Here is a 15,027-nt window from a genome sequence, read left to right on the forward strand (position 1 = left end):
AAAAACATGGGACAGGTTGTGCTTTCGGGAAAGTTTGGGATTTCGTTTGCTGCGCAAAAAGAGGGTAATATTCCACTTTTTTACTCTTGTTGTGCAAACCATATGAGCTGCAAACTTTTATGTAGTACACGGGGAATTTAGCAACACCCTAGCAACCACCTACGACAGCATAGCAACCATCTAGCAAGCACATGGTGTACCCTAACACCTTCATCCAGTTCATCCATGAGCTTTAACCTTCTCTCGTCTGTACAGGTGTATTATTTTATTATATTTAATAAATCAAAGTGAGACAAAAAAAAAAAACAATTATCTGGTGTTTATTTTAGCGACAGCAACAACAAGCTCATTTAAAGCTAGAGAACCTAAAAGAACCAATTCCTCAATCCCAGGATCAAATCTAGCTGAATTATCATCATGTTGATGGTTCTTTATTAACAACATATTGTGGTATAAGAGGAATAAGAACACATCGGGAAGACCTTCCGCTTCCCAGTGAAACGACATCAAATTGATGCCAAAAAATGTCAAAAATTTGTCAAAAATCAATGTGACATCCACATATTGACGTCTTATTTTGAACACCAAAATGATGACACAAAAGTAATTAAAGTAAGAAATATTTTATTTATCACGAGTTTAGCCCTTTTGGACACATTGTCTATACCAGCTTTATTCCTAATTAGGGTCACAGGGGTCTGCTGCTATCCCACCCTGCCAGTCCATCACACATATAGACAGACAACTTTCACTTTTATAGCCAATTTAGAATTACTAACCAACCTAATGTACATGTCGAACCCAGGACCTTCTTGCTGTGAGGCAACAGGCTGCCCATTAGTCTGAACACAAAAGGTAAAATTAAAATGATTCTTTAGCTAAACTAAAACAGGATATAAAAACAATGGAAAATAGCACAAAGACACAAAAAGTACCAAACGTCCTTGCACAGAGTCATATTTCATTAAAACGTTTAAAATTTGCCCAAAATAATTTATATTCTACATTTTTTTGAGTTGTTAACACATTTACCTACATGATAAAAAGACACAGCGCGAGTCAGTGAGCCTGATAAAAGTTCACGTTAATGAGAAAGGGAAGGGATTGTTAGGACTGATTCTGGAGTCTTCAATTGGATCTCGTCACCCCTCCCCTGTGGCGGTGAACAGCAGAGGAAGCATTTCCAGGGAATAATAAAAATAAATAAATATTAGATTTATTTCAAATTGGGAGGGATGCCTGTTGTTGTTATTCAGACAAGAAATGTCAAGGTTTTTTCACTGTGAAAAATTAGGCCTACTTACTGTAAATTAATTAACTGGCAATACATTATTACAAAAAATATAGTAATTTCAGTATTGTAATTACGCAGCATTATGGTATCATTAAAAATAAAAAAATAATAACCAGTCCGAAATATTTTTGTTGTTTTTTAAATTACTGAGATTAATGGGAAAATCAGCAGATGCCAAATGATTAAGAAAGAGAAAAAAGTGCTAAACAGCTGAATTATTGATGTCAGTGTGATATCAATATGACATCAATTTCACGTCTAAAACATGACATTAGTTTGATGTAAATTGAACGTCAAACATTTTGGCCTACATATACACTATATTGCCAAAAGTATTTGCTCACCTGCCTTGACTCGCATATGAACTTAAGTGACATCCCATTCCTAATCCATAGGGTTCAATATGACGTCGGTCCACCCTTTGCAGCTATAACAGCTTCAACTCTTCTGGGAAGGCTGTCCACAAGGTTTAGGAGTGTGTTTATGGGAATTTTTGACCATTCTTCCAGAAGCGCATTTGTGAGGTCACACACTGATGTTGGACGAGAAGGCCTGGCTCTCAGTCTCCGCTCTAATTCATCCCAAAGGTGTTCTATCGGGTTGAGGTCAGGACTCTGTGCAGGCCAGTCAAGTTCATCCACACCAGACTCTGTCATCCATGTCTTTATGGACCTTGCTTTGGTCACTGGTGCACAGTCATGTTGGAAGAGGAAGGGGCCAGCTCCAAACTGTTCCCACAAAGTTGGGAGCATGGAATTGTCCAAAATGTCTTGGTATGCTGAAGCATTCAGAGTTCCTTTCACTGGAACTAAGGGGCCAAGCCCAGCTTGTTAGCTTGAGCTAATCTGAAGGCCACATGAAGTTTGGAGGTCTGTAGCGATTGACTCTGCAGAAAGTTGGCGACCTCTTCGCACTATGCGCCTCAGCATCCGCTGACCCCGCTCCGTCAGTTTACGTGGCCTACCACTTCGTGGCTGAGTTGCTGTCGTTCCCAAACACTTCCACGTTCTTATAATACAGCTGACAGTTGACTGTGGAATATTTAGGAGCGAGGAAATTTCACGACTGGATTTGTTGCACAGGTGGCATCCTATCACAGTTCCACACTGGAATTCACTGAGCTCCTGAGAGCGACCCATTCTTTCACAAATGTTTGTAAAAACAGTCTGCATGCCTAGGTGCTTGATTTTATACACCTGTGGCCATGGAAGTGATTGGAACACCTGATTCTGATTATTTGGATGGGTGAGCGAATACTTTTGGCAATATAGTGTATAATAAACCAATTTCAGTGTAGGATTAACTCTATTTTAAACCAATTACCACTGGAAGAAATTGCCTTCCAAACTGAATTTAAAATAATGTTATACAGCATCTTGATCAAGTCTTGACTAATATTTGACATCAAATTGATATCAATGTGCCCGCTGGGTTTACTTCACACGATCACATGACTGATTATTTCTCTACAACAGCACACCCTGTAGTGATTGATTCCATACTCGGGAGGATCTACAATGGTCAGGTTACACCATCGAAACATCATCCTAAGGTCAAATTCGGACGCATGATTATACTCTACGCTGCCTGCCCCTGTTCAGCCTCCACCTGAGCCAAGTCGGGTCTGTTTCGAGGATCCTTAAGTGACATAATTTCCTGTAATTTCAGGAAGACCTCACAGTCTGAAGGAAAGCAGTTCCTCTGGAAAAAAAGACAACTTAAATAAATATAATCTCACCTGGAATCAGATTGATTTATAGTCAGATATTCGTGTGTAAACCTCACATTAAGAGAAAGATACTGGAGACCTCTTCGCCCTTGACTCTCCACAGATGACAGAAAGATCTGAAGGGACCGCTGGGTCAGTTTATTGCCTGTACAGATGAGAAGGAATGAGGAAAACGTGGGCAGATTCATGGAGAGGTAAAGGGTCAGACTTGTTAATGACTGACCTGACAAGTTCAGAGAGAGAAGTGTTGTGTTGCCTGGATGAATCACTTTCCCTCCGGTGCTCTGTATAGCAGGATTCAGCAAAGGGCTTTGTGTTTCAGACACCTCTTCTGTCTTAGACACACACACACAAGACACACAATAAAAAATAAACCGAGATGACCGTGTGCTGTGTGTGTGAAAGATCTCAGCGGCTCCTGAAACACTCAAACCGACAACCATGAGCATGTTCCTAATAAAGTGGCCAGTGAGTGTATATCAGGAGAGTGTAGACTACAGGACATGACATTACTGGCAATTAAAAGTGGTTTATTTCTATAATAATGGTGTCCTACCTCTTGTTCTTTCACTGATGTGTGCTTGTCTTTCCCATCGGATTTCCCTCCTCTGCCTTGTGGGATTTTAGTATCCAAGCCTGACAGAAAAAAATAAATAATATTAAAAAATAAATAAATATAATTTTTTTTTTTTTATAAAGCCTAAATATCAAATCCAGTGTTGGAATTAATTTAGCTGTAAATTAAAAAAAAATATATATATATATTTTTACAAATTTTTACTTCTTTTCTTTTCCACTTTGAGGTCCTCTTTCTTTCCTGCTGTTAGCTTCTCATCCTTTTTGCTGGAATCCTACAAAGAAGCAGGTTAAAGGTTGAAACCGATGCTATACGTCCACTCTGATGTTTACGATCCTGTAGTATTTTTTGCCTTTTTATTTATTTGACTATTTTTCAAAATCTGAAAAAATAAATGATCACAGAAATTCTGAGCAGGGTGAACTGAAAATGAAGACAGTAAACGTGAATTACGCCCTTCCTGACACAACCGTCCCATTTAATCCAGGCTTGGGAGTTAACCCTTCAGTGGCTGGGTTAGCGCCCTGCCCGGGGATCGAACCGGGTCACGGAAATGAGCGCAGGACCCTGCTGCTGGACCACCGGGAGGCTATTCTATGAGCTTTGGTTTTACTCCATGATCAGACATTTTCAGGCATAAACAAATGAATCGTCAATGAATCAGGACACTGTTGGGTTTCTGTAGGTAACTCTGTGTTTAGCTGCTGGAGAGCATGTCACTAGGGAAAGAGGACGGCCTAAATGTGAGCGCCATGCTGGCTAAACAAACACAATAAAATAACATTTAAAGTGCAAATAATTCAAGTCCTGCCTGTACTGTGGAGTCTGACATCACAAATCAGTTCAACAGAAACATCAGCCTCAGCTGGATGTGAGAAATGAGAGCTGATGAAGCTGTGTGTGGAGTTTGATGGTTTTCAGGAGTCTTGTGAACTAGGGATTTCTCCTTGATTAGGCCTGTGAGCTCGTACACGGGATGCCATTATCCTATCCTATAGTCTAATTATCTCAGTTTGACAATAGTGATGGGTCTTTCATGAATGATTCGCTCATACTAAACGAATCCTTGATATGACTCGGGAACAACGAGTCGTCTCAGAGAGCTGTTCGTTCATTTTGCATTGACCGCACGTGCAACATCCTATAGGTTCTGTACGGGAAACACGATTTGTTCATCTCCCGAGTCGTTCGTTCATCACGTGACAACCTCACAGGCTTCGGCTATGCAGTGTGTAGAGGAAACAGAAATGATTTTTTTTTGTACTTTTATACTCTACTCTTTAGTTAGTCTGAGAGAATAAAGACTGGAACAAAAGGCTGAACTTTCTCTAGGGTTTAAAAGCTCCTGGAGATATGTATAAACTAACAGGTAGTCATTTTCTATTGTTCACACTCTTCATTTCAGTATGGCTCGGTCAAGTGCGACTCGCCAATAACTCTTTTTGATAAAAATTGATTTGTTAATCTTTTTTAAAACAAAAGAGGAGTTTCTCTCGTCACCACTTTGTTAAACCGAGCCCCCCCTGACCACCTACTTTAGAAACCTCCTGTCCTCCACATCTGACCCTTCTTCCTGGGATGGTTTAAAGCTCTCTGAAGCTGCATTTAGACTGCATTTTGGAAGTTCAAACCCGCGGACACCATTGAAGTCCACTATATGGAGAAAAATCCTGATGTTGTCCTCAAAAAGCATAATTTCTTTACAACTGATGTAAGAAAGACATGACATGAACATCTTGGATGACAAGGGGGTGAGGGAATTATTTGTAGATTTTTGTTCTGGAAGTGAAATTCTCCTTTAAGACTAGGTCATTGACCGGAAGATCAGGGTTCGAGCCCCAGCACTGCCATGCTGCCACCGTCGGGCCCTTGAGCAAGGTCCCCAACCCATCTTGGTTGACCCTGCGATCTGACCCCAACCCCCAAGGATGGGATATGCAAAGAAAGAATTTCACTGTGCAGTCATGTACATGTGACAAATAAAGACAACTTAACACAGTTAAACTAAAGATATCAGAGAGCAATGATGGCTCAGAGATGAAGGTTTAAGTCAATGGTATCCATAAGGTTGTGAGTTTGAATCCTGGCATTTAATTATCTACCTTTTTCTTGGTGGCACTTTTGATGCTGCACTCCAGCGATGAGCTGCTGGGGCTGGACTCACATTTAGAGTCTTCACTTATCAACTGAGCTGACTACAACAAGAGTGAGATAGAGGGAAGGAGAGAAAGAGAGAGTGGAGGAAGAACATACATGAAAGAAAAGAAGCTGATGGAAAGATTTCAGGAGAGAAAATAGCTGAGACTCTGATTTAAACTTGAGGTGAATGTGACAGAAAGTAGAAACGCTGTGTTCTTTCTCACCAGTCGATCTTTCCTTTTCAACAGCCTCCTCCTCTCCACTATTTCTTCATGTGTCAGAGCAAACGGGCCGAACACCTACAGAGAAGCACAGAATAATATCCTCCTCTGTTATTATTGCATGTGAGTTCAAATCCAAATGGACAGCTTTATGTAACGTGTGGACACGGCAATTTTTGTTAACAAACCTCCTACTTTTACTCCGGGTTTTATACGGTTTTCACACTGGACACGTTTGCCGTGGTCCGAATCTGACTGGGTGGTCAGACTCTCAAACCACGGTGTTCATCTTACCTCATCACATGAAGAACACAACCTCCATGTGTCTCACCTCTTCTGTGTCCCACATTGTTCATGCTACACCTGTGTTGTGCAAGCTAACAATGTCATTGACTAAAACACACATGTAGGTCACTTCCAGATGGTCACTGACCGAAAGATTGGGGTTTAAGCCCCACCACTGCCAAGGACCCTTACCCCAACCAATCACCTAAACACCCAACCCCCCACCCCCCTCCGCTCCAGGGGTGCTGTATCATGGCTGACCCTGCGCTCTGACCCCAACCCCCAAGGATGGGATATGTGACAAAAGAATTTCACTGTGCAGTCATGTATATGTGACAAATAAAGACACCTCAACTTCACGTGAATTGGGTCACAGTTCCAGAGAAACCGAACTCACACGGGTCTCGGGTTCAGTACCGTGCTGCGATTCCTGCTCCACATCACAGCGTTCACATCCCCTGCCTAAAGACCAAACTGCTAGACCAGGGGTAGGCAAGTTCGGTCCTAGAGAGCCGCAGTCCTGCAGATTTCAGCGCCACCCCTAATCACACACCTGAACAAGTTAATCCAGGTCTTCAGGATTACTAAGACTACAGGCAGGTGAGTTGTTTTTTTTTTTTAGGGCTGGAGCTAAAATCTGCAGGACTGCGGCTCTCTAGGACCGAACTTGCATACCCCTGTGCTAGACTGATAGTCACCTTAAACTTGGTAGAGAGACCACATGAAAATCCACCCTTTCTGTCACCTCCTTCTTTTAGTTAACCCCCCGTCTAATCTCTACTATTCAACAACTTCCACCTTTCAGCAGGAGTGTGTTGGTCTGCACTCACAAACTAATATCTAATTAATCAGTGTGCAGATTTCCTGTATCACAAACACACACACACACACACACACACACACACACACACACACACTTCAGCAAACCTATAGCTACTTCCTCCTAGAAACTTACTACAAACACAATCTATAGCCTGTTAAATTACTCAGTTGAATAATGGTTAAAAACCATGTCAGAAGGTCAGACCTGAGCCAGATGTGCTGCTCCTGCATCGCTGATGTGATTGTTGGCCAGGGAGAGATAGAGCAAAGTGTGATTGAGACGCAACGCCTGTAAAAGAGCAAAGAAGACAAGCATGACAATCAGCTGGATTTGTTTAGTTGGATGTGTGTACTCGTATCTCTAATTTTTAAAACAATCTGATTCTATTACAGTCACATTATTCACATTGTAATGTAAGATAAAAATCCATGGAAAAGTCTTTACACCTGTGCTAAATACACAGCACCCTCATCTCCGACAGCGTTAAAGGCCATGTTGAGTGACAGGAGGTTCTTAGAGAGCGTTAAACCGATCAGACATGCTCCCTCTTCGCCTATGCCGTTGTTTCGCAATGACAGGTGTGATATCCTAGAGGATAAAACGGAGAAAATAACAATTCAATTCAGTTTATTTGTATAACTCTTTTAACAATGGATATTGTTAGCAGAAACAATTATAAAAGTTTAAGGTAACTATTTTATCCCTATTTTATCCCTAAAACGATACACACTGTAGAAATCTCTTTAAACTCTGCATGCTGTATTTCCATACCAAGTTTCATCTGGACACAAGCCGACTGCCGGATTTGGAATAGTTTGGTCTGCTGACCTTCAGGGATTTTCACACACATTAGTCTCTTGAGTAAACAAAACAGCAGTGTTTCAGAGAGTTCAGAGGAGAATTCCTTGATGGTTCGAGTTGCCGGGAAGTCCATAGTCTGAGAGATTTGTTACACTGAGATTTGCACAGGACTCATAAACACAGTTTTTACACATACCCTCTATGGCTGCACCTTTACATTCTGGTTTAGTATTCAGTATTTTTGTTATATTTATTTTATTATAGGTTATTTGTTTGATATATATAAGTCAAAGAAGCTTTGTCACTTCAACCATATAGCAGATGCAGTACACAGTGAAAATGTGTATATATATATATATTACACACTATATTGCCAAAAGTATTCGCTCACCTGCCTTGACTTGCATATGAACTTAAGTGACATCCCATTCCTAATCCATAGGGTTCAATATGACGTCGGTCCGCCCTTTGCAGCTATAACAGCTTCAACTCTTCTGGGAAGGCTGTCCACAAGGTTTAGGAGTGTGTTTATGGGAATTTTTGACCATTCTTCCAGAAGCGCATTTGTGAGGTCACACACTGATGTTGGACAAGAAGGTCTGGCTCACAGTCTCCGCTCTAATTCATCCCAAAGGTGTTCTATCGGGTTGAGGTCAGGACTCTGTGCAGGCCAGTCAAGTTCATCCACACCAGACTCTGTCATCCATGTCTTTATGGACCTTGCTTTGTGCACTGGTGCACAGTCATGTTGGAAGAGGAAGGGGCCAGCTCCAAACTGTTCCCACAAAGTTGGGAGCATGGAATTGTCCAAAATGTCTTGGTATGCTGAAGCATTCAGAGTTCCTTTCACTGGAACTAAGGGGCCAAGCCCAGCTTGTTAGCTTGAGCTAATCTGAAGGTCACATGAAGTTTGGAGGTCTGTAGTGACTGACTCTGCAGAAAGTTGGTGACCTCTTCGCACTATGCACCTCAGCATCCGCTGACCCCGCTCCGTCAGTTTACGTGGCCTACCACTTCGTGGCTGAGTTGCTGTCGTTCCCAAACACTTCCACGTTCTTATAATACAGCTGACAGTTCACTGTGGAATATTTAGGAACGAGGAAATTTCACGACTGGATTTGTTGCACAGGTGGCATCCTATCACAGTTCCACGCTGGAATTCACTGAGCTCCTGAGAGCGACCCATTCTTTCACAAATGTTTGTAAAAACAGTCTGCATGCCTAGGTGCTTGATTTTATACACCTGTGGCCATGGAAGTGATTGGAATACCTGATTCTGATTATTTGGAATCAGAATCAGCGAATACTTTTGGCAATATAGTGTATATATATAATTTTTTGTTATATTTTTGAACCCTTAAATTCGGGTATTTCGAATATTTGGATCTATCTATCCATTCATCCATCCACCCACCCACCGATCCACCCACCTATCTATCTATCTATCTATCTATCTATCTATCTATCTATCTATCTATCTATCTATCTATCTATCTATCTATCTATCTATCCATCCACCCGACCACCTATCTATCTATCTATCTATCTATCTATCTATCTATCTATCTATCTATCTATCTATCTATCTATCTATCTATCTATCCATCCACCCGACCATCTATCTATCTATCTATCTATCTATCTATCTATCTATCTATCTATCTATCTATCTATCCATCCATCCATCCACCCGACCACTGATCCACCCACCCATCTATCTATCTATCTATCTATCTATCTATCTATCTATCTATCTATCTATCTATCTATCTATCTATCTATCTATCTATCTATCTATCTATCTATCCATCCATCCATCCACCCGACCACCGATCCACCCACCCATCTATCTATCTATCTATCTATCTATCTATCTATCTATCTATCTATCTATCTATCTATCTATCTATCTATCCATCCACCCGACCACCGATCCACCCACCCATCTATCTATCTATCTATCTATCTATCTATCTATCTATCTATCTATCCATCCATCCATCCATCCATCCACCCGACCACCGATCCACCCACCCATCTATCTATCTATCTATCTATCTATCTATCTATCTATCTATCTATCTATCTATCTATCTATCTATCTATCTATCTATCTATCTATCTATCCATCCATCCACCCGACCACTGATCCACCCACCCATCTATCTATCTATCTATCTATCTATCTATCTATCTATCTATCTATCTATCTATCTATCCATCCACCCGACCACCCACCCATCTATCTATCTATCTAACCATATGTTTAACCATAACACTAGATATAGATACTGTATTTATTTAAACTGACACACAGATACTAAAAATATCCATCGCAACGACTTCATGTTTCATTTGTCATAAACAAAAATATTGTGTTTATGGCAGAGCAACTCACACTACCTAGATCTTCTTCTTATTATTCTTATTATTATGGACCCATGTCCTATTTTAATATCTGAATTGATTATAAATGTGAACACGAGTGGGACTTACATGCTGTCCTCTCCCAGGAGAATATGGTAAGTGTTCCCTGGAAGTGGAGTTCCCTCCAAAATAACTCTCCTGCCACAGACACAGCAAGAACATACAGTATAACCTCTTTCATTAGAAGAAGAAGAAGAAGCCTTTATTTGTCACATACAGGTGCATCTCAAAAAATTCATAGAAAATTTCAATATGTTTTGCAAGAAAATGAAAAGCGTATATATTTCAGACTCATTACAAGTACACTAAAATGCTCCAAGCATTTTTGATTTAAATTCTGATGACTGTGGCCTACAGCTCAAAAACACTGAAAAAAATAAGAATATTTCATTTCCACTTCAAGCAAATCACTTTTTATGCAGGTTAACTACCACAAATGTCCCAGTCAGCTTCAGTACACACTACCACAATCATGGGGAAGACTGCTGACTTGACCAGACACTCACTGATTGACCCCCTCCATAGGATGTTAAGCCACAGAAGATGATTGCTGAAAGGCTCGGCTGTTCACAGCGTGCTGTATCAAAGCATATTCATGGAAAGTTGACCGGAAGGGCAAGGTGTGGTAGGAAAAGGTGCACAAGCAACAGGGATAACCATAGCCTTGATGAGATTGTCAAGCAAAGCCAATTCAAGGACATGGGTGAGCTTCACAAGGAGTGGACTGAGGCTGGAGTCAGTGCACAGAGAGCCACCACACACAGACGTGTCCAGGAAATGGGCTACAAGTGTCGCATTCCAAGTGTCAAGCCACTCCTGAAGCAGAGACAACATCAGAAGCATCTTATCTGGACTACGGAGAAGAGGAACTGGAGCATAACTCAGTGCTCCACAGTCCTCTCTTCACATGAAAGTAAATTTTGCATTTCATTTGGAAATCAAGGTCCCAGAGTCTGGAGAAAGAGGGGGAGGGACAGAATCCAGGCTGCTTGAAGTCCAGTGTCCACAGTCAGTGATGATTTGGGGTGCTGTGCCATCTGCTGGTGTTGTGTCAGTGCAGACATCCACCAAGAGATTTAAGAGCACTTCATGCTTCCATGTGCTGACCAGCTTTACGGAGATGCTGATTTCCTTTTCCAGAAGTACACACAGTGCCAAAACTACTTGGAACTGGATTGTTGACCTTGATATTACTGTGCTTGACTGGCCGGCCAACTCACCTGACGTGAACCCTATAGTGAATCTATGTGGTATTGTCAGGAGGAAGATGAGAGACACCAGACCCCACAATACAGATGAGCTGAAGGCTGCTGTCGAAGTAATCTCCATTACACCTCAGCAGTGCCACAGGATGATGGACTCCATAATTTGTGCAAAAGGAGCCTCAACCAAATATTATGTACAGAAATGAATATACTTTACTCAGGAGTTTGAGGAGAACTCACTGAGCCTCCACTACATCCATATACAGGTATAACATTATGAGCAGTGACCGGTGAAGTGAATAATGTCATCCTCATCATGGCACCTGTTAGTGGGTGGGATATATTAGGCAGCAAGTGAACATTTTGTCCTCAAAGTTGATGTGTTAGAAGCAGGAAAAATGGACAAAAGGAAGGATTTGACCAAAAGGACCAAATTGTGATGGCTAGACCACTGGATCATAGCATTCCTAAAAATGCAGCTCTTGTGGTGGTGTTCCTGGTCTGCAGTGGTCAGTATCTATCAAAAGTATCCTTTAAGCCCATGGAGGCTCCACCTCGCAACTTACAGGACTTAAAGGATCTGCTGCTAACATCTTGGTGCCAGATACCACAGCACACCTTCAGGGATCTACTGGAGCCCATGCCTCTACAGGTCAGGGCTGTTTCTGCAGCAAAAAGGGGACCAACACAATATTAGGCAGGTGGTCATAATGTTATGCCTGATCGGTATACATGATCATCCATATAGTATGTATAGAGTGTAGAAATAATATGATATACTCTATCAGTTTTTTACAACCTGCACCCTGTTATAGTCACCTGAGCTTTGAGCACAAACAAATTGTGTCCTTCAAGGAGGTCAGAATGGAGTCGGTCAATCCAACTTGCCACATCCTGTAAGATATAACATGGAGCATGAATACAACACAGTGTAGCATGTGTAGGAAGATCTTTTGTTCTTTTGTGATCATGACTTTTGAGGAGTTTGTTCGTGATTTTTCCGAATCTACTTACTCCAGGCTCTGTAGATTACTGAGGGATGGTAACGTCTTACTCAGCACTCCAGCCATCACCTCATCCACCCTCCATCCTACACAATAACACAGACCACAGCAGCATTAGAAGCCATTTATTTGTGACATGTACAGTGTCACATGTACAGCCAAATTCTTTCTTCGAATAGCCCAGTACAAAGTACAGGGTCAGCCATGATACAGAGACTCTGGAGCAGAGATGGGGTTAAAAGGGCTTTGCTCAGGTTTGTGGTCAGAGCGCAGGGGCAGTTATGATACAGCACTCCTGGAGCAGAGAGGGTTAAGGGCCTTGCTCAATTGCCCAACAGTGGAGCTTGGTGGTGCTGGGGCTTGAACCCTGATCCTCTAATCAACACCCCAGAGCTAGTCACATCGCTATAAACATTACAGAGATAAATGAAGCACTAACGTCTTGAACGTAACATGATGCTTGTGAACTGTTGTGTAACTTTCATTTTTTTCATCAACTGTCTTACCAGATATTCGGACTCTTTTCACGCTACGAGAGTCCTCATTCTCCATTTCCACGTGAAGGCAGGGTTTAGGAGACCAGGCAGTCGTACAGGTTTCGGAGAAACTCTGTTCCTGGTCAGTGTCTAAAGCAGAGAGACACGGCTCATCATTCCAGCATACAGTGTGTACATGCATTAACTGCTGAAAAATACGCTAGAATTCTAAATCAAAACATCTTCCTGTCCTGCTGGAGTTTAATGGACGGTTTAATTCCAACTCTAATCTAATCTAATAGCCCTCATCCGTGTAGTAGATAAATAGTAATATAATTTATTTCAGATATATATCCGCTTCATATTTACACACAGTATGTCATTGGGAAATATTAGGATTAAAGAAAAGAATGGGAAAATGATTAAAACCCCACATTGTTAGTATTTTGATGCAAAGCGGTCACTAGCAGTTTCATTCTCTCGTTAGACGTCTCTACAATTTTCAAGTCTGACCTTGGTTAAAGCAGATATTAATTTTCAACCATATTCTATACTGGACACACATCTTCTCACGCATATTCGTTTGCATACATTTATTTCCTCCGTTATAGTTCATAGCTCATGAATCTATTTTTAATGTTCTACATGAAAAAGCAGAGCATCACCCAGCTAGCATGGTTGAGTCATAACATATTGTTAAGTGCTTATCATGATCATGAGAGTAAAGACCTGGTTTTCTCTGCCTCACGCGTCACAGAGAGATGAAAATGGATGGGTTATACCTCCTGTAAGAGGTGACGCAGCTTTTAGTGGTCTCACATCAGGGATTTCCTTCACCCCAACTAAAGCACACAGCTCTGGGAAATCCACATCCAGATGACCCGAGCACTGGAACTCATCTGTGGCCGAAAACAATAAAGTTTAACCGAAGACGCCGGGGCAATATGAGAAGTTCTGCTATAGAGACAGCCAGTGATCGTCCACTTACCGAGGCTTTGGACAGGACATTTGTCTTGTGTATTTGATCCTAATTGTTAGAAAGCAGAGCATACTGATTACAATACAAAGTCAAAGAATTTTTTTGATTTATTTATTTTTGGGCAAATTGCATCTATTTAAACTGCAATAAAGCACTCAAAAAATTTATGAAGATTAAATAAATAAATAAATAAAAGATTCAACCTGCAGTCTGTGAAGGCTCTTCCTCGACTCCAGAATTTCCTTTCTCCTTGTTGACTTTTTCCGTCCGCTTTTTCATTGTTTGTATTATTATTATTATTATTATTAATAATAATAATAAATTATTATTAGTACTAATTAATTAATTTATTTATTTCCTCAATTTTATTAACTGCGCTGCCTACTGTAACTCATATTGTCCTTATTCTTATTATTTATTTAAATATATATATATAATAAAAGTATTTATTTACTTCATGATATTTTTAAAGAGACTAAATGCTAGCGCTATTGACTAGGACAAGTGTCTCAGCTCTAGTTGTCTCGGTTGCCATAACAACCATGCTTTAGCCCGCGACCGTGCATGTTTACCTCAGACGGCGGAAGTGACGTATGGCACCCCGAAGTGAGCAGAAAAGATGATGTGGTAAAATTATTTAAAGCACTTTATTATTATTATTATTATTATTATTATTATTTATTTAAACAGTTTATTGTGAGACTTGTACCGGTTATCCTGCCCGTTTATGCCAGTGCCTGGTTTATAATTCTGCGTTAACGCGCATTTGCAGATCACGTCACGAGGCACGAGACGTCTCGCGAGCTGTTTTGAGATGAACGCTGATTGGTTGGAGGAGAGGCGCGTCTGACTGAACAGCCGGAAACGTTCTTATAAAATTATGAAGTTATACAATACAATTCAAATTTAATAAAAGTGTAAACAGCTTAAAAATATATATACCTGATTAATAAATTCATCTCCAGACACAGACGCTTTGTAACTATTCCAGTTCAGAGTGATGTCTCGTTTGCGAGTCGGCTCTTTGAATCGATTCTTTACTGGAGTCGACTCGCAGATATGAGCCG

The 15,027-nt window shown here is 40.9% G+C and overlaps 1 protein-coding gene across 2 annotated transcripts; it reads right to left on the reverse strand.

Moving 5' to 3' along the window:
• Positions 1–607: 607 nt before the first annotated feature.
• lrrc71 (leucine rich repeat containing 71) lies at positions 608–14,473 on the reverse strand. Of its 2 annotated transcripts, XM_058405326.1 has the most exons (16): positions 14,164–14,473; positions 13,970–14,008; positions 13,764–13,880; positions 13,012–13,131; positions 12,516–12,591; positions 12,321–12,395; positions 10,366–10,434; positions 7,515–7,656; positions 7,273–7,356; positions 5,964–6,038; positions 5,703–5,795; positions 3,805–3,874; positions 3,580–3,659; positions 3,247–3,358; positions 3,080–3,168; positions 608–2,995 (listed from the first exon to the last, which is right to left on the reverse strand). In XM_058405326.1, the coding sequence occupies exons 1-16, from the start codon at positions 14,237–14,239 to the stop codon at positions 2,873–2,875; spliced, it is 1,440 nt and encodes a 479-aa protein (XP_058261309.1). In that variant the 5' UTR covers positions 14,240–14,473; the 3' UTR covers positions 608–2,872. The 2 variants fall into 2 exon arrangements, with proteins under 2 accessions (XP_058261309.1, XP_058261308.1); XM_058405325.1 differs by having other exon boundaries at positions 3,080–3,358.
• Between the last annotated feature and the right edge of the window lie 554 nt (positions 14,474–15,027).

This window comes from Hemibagrus wyckioides, linkage group LG12, assembly GCF_019097595.1.
Source record: "Hemibagrus wyckioides isolate EC202008001 linkage group LG12, SWU_Hwy_1.0, whole genome shotgun sequence".
In the NCBI taxonomy this organism is placed as follows: Eukaryota; Metazoa; Chordata; class Actinopteri; order Siluriformes; family Bagridae; genus Hemibagrus; species Hemibagrus wyckioides.